At 38.0% G+C, this 17014-nt stretch overlaps 1 protein-coding gene across 5 annotated transcripts in view; it reads right to left on the reverse strand.

Annotated features, from left to right (window-relative positions):
* Nucleotides 1-17014, reverse strand: part of CNKSR2 (connector enhancer of kinase suppressor of Ras 2) — a 298892-nt gene that overhangs the window by 89398 nt on the left and 192480 nt on the right. For all 5 annotated transcript variants that reach the window (XM_082220567.1, XM_082220568.1, XM_082220569.1 and 2 more), the window contains exons 14-20: nt 15331-15420; nt 13078-13292; nt 9422-9470; nt 8538-8710; nt 6387-6460; nt 4488-4559; nt 1255-1322 (exon numbers count right to left, since the gene is read on the reverse strand). In XM_082220567.1, the coding sequence (XP_082076693.1) occupies nt 1255-1322; nt 4488-4559; nt 6387-6460; nt 8538-8710; nt 9422-9470; nt 13078-13292; nt 15331-15420 (741 nt within the window). The remainder of the gene's footprint in view (nt 1-1254; nt 1323-4487; nt 4560-6386; nt 6461-8537; nt 8711-9421; nt 9471-13077; nt 13293-15330; nt 15421-17014) is intronic.

Genomic DNA, 17014 nt, shown 5'->3' on the forward strand with positions numbered 1-17014 from the left:
TGGCACACCAGTCTTGTCATGCATAATTGTTAATGGCAATGAATTGCCCTGCAATTAAAAAGCAACACCAGCAGGCTGCAGGGCAGTCTGACAGGCCAACCCCAAATCTTCTGGTTAGAGTAACAACCACTCCAGACAGGAGCACTCTCAGGTGGAATCTAGACAGATATAAAAAAGTTCTGAAAATGCTTTTTTTTAAGCTTTTAAAAAATACGTGAATTTTCCATAAGGCTCACCATTGCCAACTAGTGTCATATTGTATATTGCACTTAAAACACACTTAAAACATTTTATTTGCAGCTGTATTGCTGAACCCTCAGTTACCGTATTTTTCGCTCCATAGGACGCACCGGACCATATACATAGGACGTACCGGACCATAGGTGGGGAAGAACAGGGGGAAAAAATTCTCCCCCTCTCTGCTCAGCGCCCCTTCAGCGAAGCGGCAGGAGAAACGGAGCCCCTTCCGTTTCTCCTCCCGCTTCGCTGAAGGGGCGCTGCACAGCTCTCCCTCTCTGAAGCCAGGAGAGTCTTGTTCTCCCGGCTTCAGCAAAAGGAACCCGAAGCCTTTGGAGCACAGCGCGAGGCTTCGCGTTGCTTTCGCTGAAGCCTGGAGAGTGAGAGGGGTTGGTGCGCACCGACCCCTCTCGCTCTCCCGGCTTCAGCGAAAGCAATGCGAAGCCTCCATAGCACGGAGGGAGCTCTCCCTCTGCGCTTCAGAAGCTTCGCATTGCTATCGCTGAAGCCAAGGAGCCTGCATTCGCACACACATTTCCCCTTAATTTTTGGAGGGGGGAAAGTGCGTCCTATAGAGCAAAAAATACGGTATCTCACTCCCTTCCTTCACAGTGCTATCTACTAAACAAATTGACACTGTTTTATTACACCTCTCTTTATCTCTGTATCATTTGCTAAGCACACTTTGGCCTAATAAAGAATTAGAAAAAATAAAAATGTAATCAGCCTTTAGTGACTTTCCATAGTTAAATATATAAAATCAATATGCTTTAGGAAAAAAACCTGATCCATCAATCATCAACATATATATAACAGGTCCTTTTTTGTAGTCAAACATGGCCCTGAATATTTTTTAAAGTTCCTATGTGCTCGAATAAAGTACTGTATAAGAACAACAGTTGCGGTAACTGAGGGAATATTCTTAAATAAGAAAATAAGGGTTCTGCAATAAAGTACAGAAGACATATCCTTTAAGTAGGGAGGTTAAGTGAAGCAAACAAAATAATTATACCATACCTTGCTCTTGTTTGATCCTCTCTCTTTCTGCATAACCAGCAGCAAGCATATTAATTCTGTTTAACCACCTGTAATAATATTTTAAATGTATCACTGACAATGCTTTAACAAGTTACATGACTTTGTATGTGGTCTTTTATTCGAATATTTACAGCTTCTTGACAAGATAAGGCAGTAAGACCTATGTTTCATTCAGCTGTCTTGTTAGATGGAATTTTCTTGTAAAACTATTTTGACATATACAATGTTGTTTCAAATAGAAAACCTTGAACAAGGATGCTGGAAGTCCTTAAAATGAAACATTTCAAGGTATTCAAATATCTGTTAGATATTGCTCACAAATACATCATCTTGCTGAAGAATTCTTGCTGTTCCAATTTCTCAAGATCAAATCCTGTTACAAAGTTTTTGTCAATACATTTAAAGCCTTATTTGTCATACCAGCAGGGAAAAAGTTCACTCTCCAATTCTGAAGCACATATATCATATAGTATAACAAAGAGATAGGAGAAGCTTTGTGTGCATCAAGAAGGAAGAGAGGAAAAATAATTCTTTTAAGTAAAAAAATTTCTAACCTTACACTAAATCAGACTTCCAGTTCCCTAGACTTCTTCCAACAGAACTGTCTGCTTGGTAAAGCTGGGTGTATTTTCATCATTCTTTTTTCTTCCCATTGATTTCAACAGATGACCCAGCTGCAATTCTGTCTGTAACATCTGTGCTTCTTAATGCAATTTCCAGGCATTCTACTTACTACCCCACCACCAACACTTGCCAAATTTCAGAGTGAAAGGGTTCTCACTTTATTGCCCATTAACAGAGGCATATAGGAAGAAATTGTATTAAAGTAATTTGGTTTGATTTGTAATAATTTGGAAAACAAATAAAAATAATTTGAAAACACCACCACCAACCACCACCACCAAGGCATATAGGAAGACCTTAACTCCTATATATACTAGCAAGTTGAAAGTGTCAGGTGTTGCTCAGGAATTCTAAATGCATAATGGATACAGCTTGTCAGAAGCCATAATTTATTTTAAATAAATGTTTCTAAAGTCAAAAGTGTTTTCACAGGTGAAAACAAATGGCAAATAGTACCAAGGGGGAAATGGAGGTGAGGCGAAGATTTGCCATTTCATAAGGCTCCCAATTTTACCACACATTAGAAAGCGTGGCAGAAACTCCATACTACGTCTTTTATTTTATTTTTTAAAAAAATCAGGGTAGAAGACTACTTGGTTAAGATGGTTGTTGGACCATGGATAATGCAGTATGAACAAAAGAACTAAACCGTCTTTAAAATCAGTTGCTTCTGTTATGATGATTTCCACATTTTGAGTCAGTAGAGGTCTATTTCATCAGTCAGGCCAGTCCTGCCAACAGTTAGTTTCCAAGTGAAATAATGGGTGCATAATCTTGGCAGGAAAGCCTGATTATTGCTTTAATCCCAGATGTGATTCCTGGCACAGCTAGATAGGCACTATTTTTATTGCTAGTTCATAGCAAAGCAGCAACATGGAAAACAGGTTTGAGACAGAGTCCTGCCTCACATTTAGCCCTGCCCAGACTCAGATCTTCCATCACTATTTTGAAATCAAAGGAACAGTTGATTCCCCCCCCCACGTTGGACTTCTTAAAAAAAGAAGATGGAAACAAGGAGGCATTTTGTAACTAGAAAGGAATTAAAATGAATTTAAATTAAGTTCTATATCTAAGAGACAGTACAATCTTTGATGGTTGCAGTTAAGTTGACATTTAATCATGGTAATTTGCAAGAATGACTTAAGTACCCTTTGAAAAATGTATATGAGCTATGTGTCACAAAGACTCATTGTGCCTCTAGATCATTTCACAAGTTTCTTAATTACTGGAAACTATGTTCTGGCAACTACTATGTTGGCAGTTTGATACGGCTGCACTAGAACATATTGTACTCATTCACTCACCTTAATATGTACTCTTCAGAGCTCTGATGTATGTTCTTTTTAAGAGCCAGGAATATTCTGTGTACCTGTCTTCACTAGCATTCCTAGCACTCAAGAAAAATGGACAGCCACTGCTTATGCTGTTCATGTGTATGAATGCATGTGTATGAATGCATGTATCAGAGCCCCAAAAGACATTCCAGGGTGACTGAACATTTGGAAATAATAATTACTATGATGTTCACAGTAAATAATGCTAACTGAACCCCATTACAGAAAACAACACATTTATAGGCCAGTTGTACTTCATGAACAATTAGTGTGTATAAGCACTTATGTGATCCTTGAACACTTTAAATATATATATGTGGTGTACTCAGGAAACAGTGAAAAATTGTAAGCAATTTTTGACGAAGAAATGCCAGAGAAAATTGAAACTGGGGTACAGTACCCTCCATGGACTGATTTGTCTTAATATATTTTCACTTTGATAAAAATGAAATTGATTTTAGTTTCAAAATAGTTGAAGGTAATTTGGGCTCCTTTAAATTGCTCTTAACTGGCTGATTATATCGAACACTGCACCTGGATTAAGTCCAGAACTAGGCAGGAGAATTAATCAGAGCATTCAACAGATGTTTACACTCATAGCAGCTTCTTGTTTTTCCAGAGGAAATAACCCATGCTTAAAAACTGATCCTTGCTGGATCAGTGTCAGTGTGTGTGTGTGTGTGTGCGCGCGCGCACACACACACATGGATGCACTGCTTGCTTCACTCACCAACTTTGTCTACTCCCCCCAAAGTCACCCTTCCCCTTACTCATTGCCAAAGTCACCCCTTCTCCTTATTCTTTGCCAAATCCACTCACTTCCCATAATCCTAGCAAAAGCCACCTTTTACCCTCCACTAGCTCCTCTCCAATATTATCCCCTCACTGTCTACTTCGCATTCAGGGATATAACATTTGTATCCCACCATTCCTCCAATGAGCTTAAGGTGGCATACATGGCTCTCTTCCTCCAAAGTTTATCCTTACAACAACCCTGTGACATAGGTTGGGCTGAGAGACTGTGACTGGCCTAAGCTCTAAGTTTCATGACTGAGTGGGGATTTGAACCCTGAACTCCCAACACTCTAACCACTTCACCACACACACCAATTAAAACATATATATATATCTTATATTACATTCAGGGAATAAATTTTTCATTGGCCTTTTGGACTGATAAAAGAAAGTGGTGAATACTATAAAAATACCAAAAATACTCAGGAATGATTCATTACATAAATTAAGTTACAGTACCTGCTCATGTCATCTAGATGCTCAGCAGCAAAGTAAAAGCTTTTGATCTTAGGATGGCAAGCTTTGAATGCACTGGAAGGGGGGGAAATAACAAAGCACCATGGGTGAAATATTAAGTATACAAAATTATTTTTCAGTATTAAAAGGCTGGCCCAAAAGTAGGTATACTGCTTTAGAATCCACTTTCTTTGTCCCTCATCATTCACAGTATCTGTAAAGAAAAATAATCCTTGATTGATTGATTGATTGATTGATTGATTTACTGTATAACTACTTTGGGGCCACACTGTATATCATCTATATTTTGTATATGTTTCAATTCTACTCTGAAATCAAGAACATTTGCACTTTATACACATTTTAGGATATACTTGTGTGAAAAGATACAGTAAGCATGTAATCCTATGTATGTCTATGTGGAGGTAAGATCTACTGAGTTGCATTTAATCCTATGTAAGTGTGGACAGGATTACACCCTAATTAAATCTATCTGAACATGGTGTCAAGTTAAACACTATCTTGACTGAGTATACTTTTGATAAATATGAAGCAGTTTTTTTACTGGGGCACTTGTATTTAGTAGGCAAATATATCATAAATGTTTCTGGATATAATACCATTTGGCCAAATTATACTTCACAGGAAGTCCCTATGATTTTTCATACTACAGTGTTTCTGGCTTTACTTTCAACTTTAAAACTCAATAGTTGAACAGAAAAAGCAAATGTGTCTTAATTTCTGACAAGCTGTTGAACTTGTAATCGTGAGGTTATTCACAGTAATGAGGTATTTCATAGGTCCTTTCCCTCTCAACCAACTATAAAAAGCATTACTGTCAACATCTGAAACATCAGATCTACATTCTAGACCGCAGGGTATTACACTGGCACAATCCACTATTAATCTAAACAGGCACTTAACTGCACATAAAGGTTGGCATCCATACCAAGTTACAGCTTTGTGAAAGATTTGGCTGGATGCCCAAATGACATTCTTGTGTATTCTACTATTAATTATCTTATATATTTTTTTCCAAATTGAAGTCAACATTAGTTTAGAAAAGGGAATTTTGCTTTATCTCATATTAAGAATTAAAATGTATTATGATAATATAATCAGTAAAGGTGAACTATCCAAGCCTCAAAAACAGTAACCAAGAACATCAACAAAAAATAATTATGCCCTATGTATTGCTGGGTGACCAGGTATAGCCCACAGCCAATGCCCAGCCAGCTAGCAATGTACAGTGGTACCTCTGGTTAAGAACTTAATTCATTCTGGAGGTCTGTTGTTAACCTGAAACCATTCTTAACCTGAGGTACCACTTTAGCTAATGGGGCCTCCCACTGCCACTGTACCACCACTGCGCGATTTCTGTTCTCATCCTGAGGTAAAGTTCTTAACCTGAAGCACTATTTTTGGGTTAGTGGAGTCTGTAACCTGAAGCGTTTGTAACCCGAAGCATTTGTAACCCGAGGTACCACTGTACTGCCCATCTGGCAGGGCCTCCTATTGGCCGATTCAAAGCTAGCATTTTGGCAAGGAATCCCTGCTCCTTTATTCTGCTGGCTGGGGAATTCCCCTAAGGGCTGCCAAGACACACTGGGCCATAGCTGCTGGGGATGGTGGATAGAAGTGAAGTCTGCAACCATAGTCTACCTGAGAAGGGGGTGAGTAGCCATTCCTAAACACCTATTCCTAAATACCAGGAATGAACTTGGTGAGTATCTAAAGTAGCAAATGATAATATATATTAATTAGTAGTAGCAGTAGTGATTGAAGTTCCACAAAGATAAATACTACCAGACAAAGGCATCAATAATGGAACATTTTATCAAAATTATGTTTGTTTCAACGTTTACAGTTTTATCTATTTTTGAATATTGTTCTAGTACTTACTACTTCTTGCGACATTCACTAGCTCTATCAATTTTAAATTCTGGCAGACTGATGAATCCCTCTGCTTTTTCATCCTATGAAGATGAACAGATTAAAGAACAAGAGCAAAACCAGAAGCCAATCAAAAAGAAAACAAATACAAGCATACTGAATTATCTCTTGTCACAATATAACAATTTCTGATTTATTGCTTCATTAAAACTTCCACAAAAATTAATAGAAGCATCTTGCCAGAAAGGTGAAAACATCACTTTAAAAAGAATTATTTTAAAGAACAACTTAAACCATGTCTTCAACCATTTCTCTTTTGGGGCAATTCACATAACTTGGACAGTAGAAGCAAACAAAATTAACTTAAACATGCAATTTTTAAGATAGAACATAGCATTAGAAGCACAATGCAATCTGGATCCACTAGAAGTCTGCAGCTGAAAGAACTGGCTGGTTAGTTTAAAACAGTGGTCTGGTTCGTACAAAATGCTAAGCCAAACTATGGCCTAGCAAGAATGAACAAATGTGAGTACACAGAGTAAAAATTGTTACATTTGAACTGGGCCACAAATGTGGAAATTTAGTTGCCTACTCTTGTTACTGTCATCTTGCTGTCTCTTCCTCACTGTTTCCTTGGGGTTGCAAAAGCAGAACTTTGCACTAACAGCCAAAGCAACAATTGCCAGAATTCTATTGCTAGCATCTATACTTCAGATCTAACATTTCTGTATCCCCTTTATTCTATTCCTTGCCTTTTCCCAGCCCTTTTGCCAATACTGCTCAGTCACATGTGCTTGCCAGTTCTATGTATACTTTTGCCCTGATCCTAATTTTCCTCCTTTTTTCAACTACGTATCTCCATGACCCAGAGTTTCCTCAGGACCTTAGGTCACTGCCAACTTTGTCTTACTTCAGTTAGTCATCCTGTATCTTAATCAACATCCTAACACTCTCCCCTCCTTCTCACTTCTCATCTTAACTGCTAAGAGCTCTTCAGAGCTCTCATTAATTCCTTCTTGTCTCAATTTTTTACCTCCTTAGCTCTTTTACTGAAGCCTCACTTTTCACCTACATTTCTATCAGATTCTTCTTTCTCAGTCAACTGCTTTCTTTACATCTTTTCTGCATCCTCCAGGAATCATTATATTGCCTGTTTCTTGTGACATCTTCCTCCATCCTAAGTTTTGTCCCATGTGGAGTTCTAATTCCAATCAAACTAACAATACTCAATTCCCTCACAAAAGAAATTATATGGCTTCTGAATCAGGGCCATAGCACCTGCTGATATAATTTTTCTGCATGGTGAATGTTTAGTGTATCCAGGTTATCTTTGTTTTAATGAAGAAGAAGAAAACCTATGTTACCAATATTTAGCATGGCTCTTGGAATCACTAATTTAAAACATGGACAGGAGAGAGCTGTGCACAGTGTCAGAACTGCACTTTTTGTTTCCACTGCCGAAGGGAAAAGCCAATTGTCAGGGAACTGCCATCGGAGGAACAGGTGGGGAGAGGGCTCATGGAGGCTGGGAGGGACTCAGCAGCGAAAGCAGGGACCAGCAGGGGGAGAGATGGGTCTCTGGAGGAAGGTCTCATGAATGCGGAGAGAGACACAGCAGCTAAAGCAGGAACTAGCAGGGAAGGGGAAGGATGTCTGAGGGAAAGCGAGCAAGAGGGAGGGCTCCGGGACACGTCCAGCGAGAACAGTGGGGAGGTGTCAGAAGCTCCCATAGGGAGACCCTTTCCTCGCCGGAAGCTGTCACGTCGTGAGTCCAGAAGACGTGTTTCCGTTAAGGAGCTTCTATGCTGGAAGCGCTTCCGAAAACAACCACTGTCGGAATCTACAAGTGACTAGGGCAGACATGTCTGAGGAGCTCTGTCACACACAGAGGTTTGTGGAGTTGCACAAACTCTGAGGGACCACGATTTTACGCACAAGCAGCTAACCATCCCATCACACCAATATTAAAGGTAGTTTGTCTCTCCAGTACAAACAGACAGTCAAAAACAAAACCCTACGCATGTAATGACCAAATCAAGTTTGGGCAGTTATATATGGTTCTTCACCACATGCATATATCATGTTTTTGGACTGTAGCCATATTGTTCAGTGGAGTCACATCCATCTGCAAGAAGAACACCAAACATATCAGTTTCTTACCTCCTCATTGATATACCAGTAGAGAGAAGTATCCTTCAGGACAAACCAGTATTTCTTCCATTTTTGTGAGAAATAACTCTTGGCATCTTTCTTTTTCCAGAGCCAGCCTTCACAGTCTCCACGACCAAGATCTTTACAAGAAATTCGCCTTTTACTCTTACTTGGTGCGAGACCTTAGAAGAACAGTTGTTTCAGAGATGATTCATGTACCCATATAATACTTCTGTCCTGAGCTGGAATGCATTGTTGTGGTTTCTTTTGGGGTGGAACTTCTCTCCATCCATTCTAATAAGTAGCTATGACTAAAGCATAATCTACTACTTAGATCAGGCATAGGCAAACTTAGTCCTCCAGATGTTTTGGGACTACAACTCCCATCATCCCTAGCTAGCAGGACCAGTGGTCAGGGATGATGGGAATTGTAGTCCCAAAACATCTGGAGGGCTGAGTTTGCCTATGCCTGACTTAGAAGGAAAACAGAGTTAAGGCCTAGTTAAGGTCATACAATTCTCATAGGAGATGCCCTGGCTTAAGGTCATAATGACCACTGGAGGAAATGGCGACATGCACTGAGAAAATTATGGATGTTTCATAGAATCGTAGCATTTGGATGGGACCATGAGGGTTATCTAGCCCAACCCCTGCAATGCAGGAATATTTTGCCCAATGTGGGGCTTGAACCCAAGATCCTGAGATTAAAAGACTCATGCTCTACCAACTGAGCTATCCCAGCAGAACATAGCAGCATTAACTGTTACAAAATTGGAGTGTGTCTGTTTTAGAATTGTCACATTATATGCAGACAAAAATGTTTACACAGTATAAAATTATGTTCAATTTTTCACGAGACCTATAAGGTAAAAACTGTTTTACATAATAGTTACCTTTGTTCTTCTTTTTAGACTTATGCTGTAGAGAGGATTGTTGAAATGTCTAAGAAAAACGCACACAACAGTTTAGTTAATGTGTGCCAATCGCACAATACTTCATGTACAACAACACAAACCTTAGACTAGAAGTTCTCTTAAACTGTGTCCTGTAAGCTCTATTCAGATGGAATACGTTATGGAATGGCTGATAAGTGTACTTGGCCCTGCAGTTAATTTACTTTTCCCTAACAATTGAGATGGAGGTTGTTTTGACCTGGGTCAGATTTATCAAAACAGAATAATTAGCAAGTTTTGATTTGCCCAGTTAGTAATTGTGTGATTGATTTCTTTTTAAAGTACCATATGTTTCACTCTATAAGATGCACTTTTTCCCTCCTAAAAAGTAAGGGGAAATGTGTGTGCATCTTATGGAGCGGATGCAGGCTGCACAGCAATCCCTCTTGCTGTTCTGGCTTCAGGGATAGCTGCGCAAAGCCTCTTCAACAACATCTGATTCAGAATATTTTTTTTCTTGTTTTCCTTCTCTAAAAACTAGGTGCATCTTATGGTCAGGTGCGCCTTATAGAGCAATAAATAAGGTAAATTTCAGGCATAGGGCACCTGATATAGACTGGGATGAATTACCCTTTTTGTTGTTGTTTCGACATTATTAACCCACTCAGACTGTCCTTGAAAACATCTGCTACACAAAACCCTATTCCCACCTCTGCTTTCCCTGAGTAGCTCAATGTCACCACCAAACAATGTTATCTGTGAAACCTACAGACACAGTTGAGCTCAGAAAGCATAACTGGCACAGAAAGTCAAGACCTTGGCTGATGGTTGTGATAGGCATTTTTCAGTATTTTTCTCTATGAATATAGCATACCTGTGGCTATGGGAAAAGAGCTCATAACAACTGGAAGGAATTGCAAAGGTATTGCATTTTTCAATGAAAGCAGTGGGGTGGGGTGGGATGGACAGCCAAGGTATGCTGGAAATACCTTGGTATCTATCAGGACTTCAAGTTTCAAGAACTTAAAACACCTACTTAAAATCTGTTTTGCTGCATTTTTAACAGTTCTACAATTACTGGTTTTGTTCAATATGACAAATCATTACATCAAAAGCATGTTTACTGAATATAAGGATTGCATTGGCCCAATATTAAAGAAAGAGCTCTTTTGACCTTTCAGTGTTTGCTGCTTTAATAGATGCTTTCACTTCATGGACAGAGGAGCACCAATGCTCCCTCAACAAGTTAACAAGGCATTTCTGGTCCAATTATGAAAAAGCATACAATTTCCCATGTGTACACTGCTACACACACACACGGCAACTTCCAAGTCTAATCAATCCTCTTTGTTAATTCTTCAAAAGTATACAGTAGAAGATGACAATTATCTCTGTGAACTTTCCTCTTTAACTAAATGGAAAGTAATGGCAACTGTGAGAAGATTCGGGTATGTCTGCCTAGCCACGTTAACTCAGAAGACTAGAGACTAATAGTTCAATAGGACAATTTCACGATAGCATTATCACCAGATTTCAACAGTTTCATGTTGATGGACTTTGAAGGTCTGAGTTGCTTATGCCTTGTCCCTTCAAGTCATTCATTCATTCATTCACTCATTCATTTTCTATACTGCCCTTCACTTGAGGATCACAGGGCAGCTGACAATATAAAAACACATAACATAATAAAAGAAAGAAAAACCCAGGTTAAAAGGCTGTAATTAATCAAAGGTCTGGGAGAAGAAGAATGCTCTTGCCAACTGAGATGGATCTAGAATATTAGATCCCTCCAAGACCATAAGCTCAAGAACGTTGCCCAAGAAAGGGAGAGTACCCAAATGAGCACAGCTGAGTGAGACCAACTCCACCCTGCTCACTCACCCGGGTCTCAGTGACACAGACCAGTGATAAAGTGATACAGAGCGGCCTCATCATCCATAATCAACTCATTGGTGAGGGAGCTCTTATTTAGGGCTAACCTGGTATTCAGCAACAGCAGCTGCAGACTCGAGGGCTGGCTAGTAGTACAACTGCAATTGTTCAGGTTGGAGGAGGGGCTGGCACATGGCACAGTCACTAATTGCCTGTGCTATGTGCCCCTGAACCACTATGATTGGGACCCTGATGCCCTCTCCAGCTCCTCCCCTCCCCTCCCTCAGTAAAAACAAACCCCCCAAAAAACAAACCCCCACAAATTAAAAGCAGTTAAAATAATTAAAAATAGAACAATTATAGCAGCATGGGCCTTGCCTGCCAGAATTTAGACATACTATCAGTCCAATATATTGTTAATGAGGTGTGCTCCTGCATAGGTCCCCCTTGCCTTTCTTTATACTGATATTATGTCTAAATTCTTCAGTGACTAAATGGCTTCAGTGCTTCGATTCAGACTCTTATTTGATTGATGTGTACAATTCAGGAAATTAAACAAGGATCACCTCCTATTTAATTTCATTACTTTTAAAGACCAAAATAGTGAAAATTGTTTGTAGCAAATTTTGTATTTACAGGAAAATTTACAATAGCTTAGACCATCAATAAGAAAATCAGAATTTAAGAAGATAATTTCTATTTATTTAAAGATAGCACTAATACAAATTATTTTATGAAGCAACTGTTTCCTTGTTGCAAAACATTTAACTAAGCTTCAAGAAAGACAGCCATCACATCCCAAAACAAAAAATGAAATCCATGTCTTAAATGGATGCAATAGATTAAGATATGCAAAACTATTTATATTGTTTTGCTTTGTGCATATAGGCAAACAGATGTCACAAAAAGAAATGCATTTTTTGTTCATATATCCTGGATCATCCTGGATGAATCTGATGACAGTCCATAGATTTGTTCTGTATTATTAAATATATGACAATAAATTTATCATGTGAGAAAATTCCCCACAACTGTACATGAATCAATTCACTATGAAAATAAAATACAAGAATATCCACAGGCCCTAGGGATTCTATTAATTCACATGTACCATGAATTGGGTTCCTATAATACTTTAAGTTATTTCAGTCACCCAGGCTTCAAGGGAAGCAATAAAATGAGTTTGCTGGAATAAAAGCAGGTCATTGGTTTTAAATTGGGCTCAGTGGAGAATCATCTGCTTTGACAACACTCAATGACAACAGAAACTGGGACACAGCCAGAAACACAAAGTCCCACAAAGACTGGATGTCTTTAAATCCATTTGCCAGTTCACTAAAAAAAAAAAAGAGTAAGAGAGCACTTGGGGTGGGGAAGTATTGGCTTTCCCCTCACTTTGCAGGATTTTAATGGTCTTTTAATAGTTCTTTTTTGAGTGGTTACCTAAATTCATTATTTTCAATTCAAAATAAAATTGGTGACTATATTTTCTAATCTTTCCACAGTAGTTATGATAACTACAGGGATCATATGAATATGACTGCATGATTTACATTTTAATTCTATTTTTATCTAATTGAATTTGCAAAAAAGAAGGTGTGTATAGCAATGACCTCCAGCTTCTTATCCTCATCATTCAATACAACTGAAGGGCAAATTACACTTAAATGCCAGGCTTCTTTGCTTCGTTTCTTACCAAAAATTTAAAAAACAACCAATGGTGATGTGTCAGTCACTCAACAACAGCATCAACATAGAGTGAACTATTTTGTAATTTTACTCACGTGATATAAAGATGTTTCAGGCCCAGGTGTGCTCATGCTGTCTTGCCTTAATGAATCCATTTGTAAACTAGGTAGCAGAGAATAATGACTAGGACTGTTGCTTTTATCTCCCCTCTTTTTAGATTTTTTGCCTGTGTCCTTTTTGCTGTTTCTTTGAAACATGTAATCCTCTTGAGCTATTTTTTCATTGCTCATATACCGAAGTAATGAATTTTCTAGGTAGAAATTGGAAAGGTTATACTGAAAACCAGTTCTTAATTGTCCAGCTGTTCAGGACATATTTTGCTGAAATCAGGACAACCTGCCTTCAAACCTGTCTTTCATTGGACTGAAAGACACAATAATGCTGAAATTCTATGTTTAATACCATAAAATCCAGTAAATAATGGTGCACAGTGTACGTATTGGTTTTAGTATTTTATCACAATATTACACAATATTAGGGTTCGGTAGTTTAGAACATCTACAAAGGGCAACTGAGTATCCTATTCTGAAAACTATCTTCTGTTTAACACAAACACTTATATTGCATCATTGGCTCGTGCTAACTCTCATTATCTATGGATAAATCCACTTGTAGCTTTGGCTAGAACATAAAGTTAGCTATATTTTAGCTTCACTCTATAATCTCTTCCTGCTGTTATTTAGTTATTTATCCATAGAAATGCAAAATTTTACCACATAACTGAAATCCACATAAAAGAAAAGGTTAATCTTACATTGCAATAAACACCTATAGCAATTCAGCACAACCTTGCATCTTACTTTGGAGTGATAGTATTCCAGTGCACCACAAACTTCTATGCCTTCCACTACAGTGGTACCTCGGGTTACATACGCTTCAGGTTACATATGCTTCAGGTTACAGACTCTGCTAACCCAGAAATAGTACCTCAGGTTAAGAACTTTGCTTCAGGATGAGAACAGAAATCATGCGGCAGCAGCAGTAGGCCCCATTAGCTAAAGTGGTGCTTCAGGTTAAGAACAGTTTCAGGTTAAGAACGGACCTCCGGAACGAATTAAGTACATAACCAGAGATACCACTGTATTACATGCCTCCAATGCTGCTACTCGTTTTAACACAGACTTTTCAGACCAAACCTTCCTATAATATGTTTCTATAGAATAGACTATGGGAATCTGACTGTAATGTTAAAAGAAAGCTGATTTTATTCCTTAACCGAGCTCTGCAAACAATTCAATAAAAATGTTTGGAGAATCATAGAAAATATACTGTATATTCTGTCTTTGCTAGAATAACGTTTCTTATTTTCATTCAAACTTTTAAAATAACTTTATATTCTCATCAACTATGAGGAAATGGGGGAATTAATCATAGCTCACTTTGAAGCTATAGGATACTTTTTTTGTATGCAAGCTGCAATATAGTACCATTAGTAGAGAACCTTATAGCAATCACTCCATCTATTTGCTACCATTCAGGACTCAAGGGAGCCCTAATGTTTGCAGACCTGTGTATTCTTTTTAAAAAGAAAAGGAAGAAGAAGGGTCTCTAAAACAGGGGAAGAATGCAGACTGCCTTTATGCAGTCAGGTGCAAACTAGAGGAGGAGAGAAGTAAACAGAAGCTGTAGATCTGATTTGATCTCCTCATCTCACCCTCAACTTCTTTTCTCCCCTCGTTGCACCACTACAGCTTTCTCATCTCTATTAGGAGGCTTCTGCCAGCCCACCTAAGCATCCTCCTTCTACTCAGGGCCAGCCAGCAGCCGACATGATCCTTGCCTTCAAGGGCTCTTAGGCTTCATGCTTGTCCAAGCTTACCTGGAATATGTGTCACTGAACTCAAACGAATATGAAGAATACGTATTATCAAGATGAATTCTAGAACATCTCATATATTCTCACAAGAGTATTTCACTGACACTGAAATAATAAGATTTTAAATTATGTTGTTCAAATATGTGTGGGGAAATTCCTCAAAAGCTAGGGTTGAGTTTCAATTACTTCCCTGCTGCTTCACTCTGGGAATCAAATTGCAATAGTATCATGAACGGTCTTATAAAATTGAGAAGAAGTTGGCAATTTGTTCTTAACTGCCAATTTGTGACACTGGTAATGAACCGTCAACAAGAATCTTCAAACATTAACCACATAACCTGCATTGTGTAGAATGATCTGGAATAATAAGGACAATTTACATTTTAAAAACTTCTATAAATATATTCAATAATTTCTGTAAATGTATATTAAAACACAATTAAATGTACAATTTGTGTCTGAGGTCACTTACCTCTCCTGCTATCTCTTTTTGTCTTGGTGGGATCTTCATAATCCCCTACCCAGTTATATTCTACTGGCATAGATATAGGTCTTAGCTTGCCTGCAACAAAATATATAAAAGCATTTGACTTCAAACTTGTAACTTAATGGTTTGGAATTATTTTCCTATGTGCATACAAGAAAAAAAGTTTCCCCCTCTAAATAGACCCATCAATCTGAATTCTTCTAAAATATTGTTAACCTGATCTAACTCTTCACATTATAATAACTTACATTAGGGTAATCATAAAATGATTTAGCATCCAATAAAACTTGCCATATGCATACATCCGCAGGATTTACTGTGTAAGCTCTCCAATGAAAGCAAAAGATTGCGTCTTTTCCAGCAATAAATTAGACACAAAATAGCAGTAGGAGTAACCCAATGTCCTGGAAAAATTACTGCGGAATATCATGTTTAAAAAGGCTGAAGAATTGATCACCAACAGTATCTATAACACGGAAAGCCCTAATTCAGTCTGTAAGACTGAACAATTGTATGTGAGATTCTGTGGACAGACATACAATATGGTGGAGACTGCATACATATGGTTACAGTATTAGCCTCTATGTCCATGTGAGGTCTATATGTACAAGAACCATTATTTAAGCAAACATGGTGTCTTCAAAAAGAACTGCTGATATTCTTTATATCAATTAGCCTATCCCTAGGCCTCATGTGGAAACATAAGTTTATAGAACTGATGATGCCATGGCTACAACAGGCAACAATTTGAGAGAAGCAGGGCTGACCTTCTAAGATGCAAGTGGAAGGCAAAGAGATAGCCAAGATTTAAAGTAATCAGGAATAAGATGGGAGAGTAATGTACATTTTAGGTTATATAAATATGACCGCAAAATTTATTTTCTATTCAGTCTGGCAACAATTTTATTTTTAAATTTGTATCTGGATTTAAAATTAATACAAACTTTCTATGCAAATAAGAAAAGACTTCCAGCTTTTTATAAAGCTAACGGACCATATTAGCTTTATTGTCGTGAAAACTGTAAATAACAGCTGCCACAATTCTTTATGTGTGTTCCAGGTAAAAACTGACAGATTATCAGATATTGTAGTATTCCTTCAATCTAATTATCTGTGCTCTAGACTTAAAGGAGTCACATTTAAAAGTCAAGTGAATTAAAAAGTGATTTTGCTTTCAGTTTTGCCATTTCAGAATTGAAGCTTAAATTGTGGTGCACTGAAAATGGAAAAAAACAATGAAACAAAGCTTTTACTTAAATAACAGCTATATAGATAAAATAGTATCATTCAAGGAAAGAAGAGACGTCTGAAAGGGTAATTTATAGAGCTAAACCAAGGCTCAAACACTTTTCAGACAGATTCAGGATTTATGTAGCATGACATTTTCAGCCAAGAAAATTGTCCACACAAGTTAGACTTTAATATTACACAGTGAAACCTTAAACAATGGTTTTAAATCTATGGTAGGCTCATAAACAGAAAGTTAAGGATCTGACAGCCAGAGAGGGGAGAGGAGCAGGCAGAAGAAGAGGGAAAAGGAGAAGCTAAAGCTTTATAAAACAATAAACACAATGAAGAGATAACAGCAAAAAGATTCACCATCTGTGGAAGTTCAGGACTAAAATAAATCAGCATTTATCATTAATTATCTGCATAGTGCAGAATTAGC

The sequence above is a fragment of the Podarcis vaucheri genome (genome assembly GCF_965113315.1).
Source record: "Podarcis vaucheri genome assembly, chromosome: 4".
In the NCBI taxonomy this organism is placed as follows: Eukaryota; Metazoa; Chordata; class Lepidosauria; order Squamata; family Lacertidae; genus Podarcis; species Podarcis vaucheri.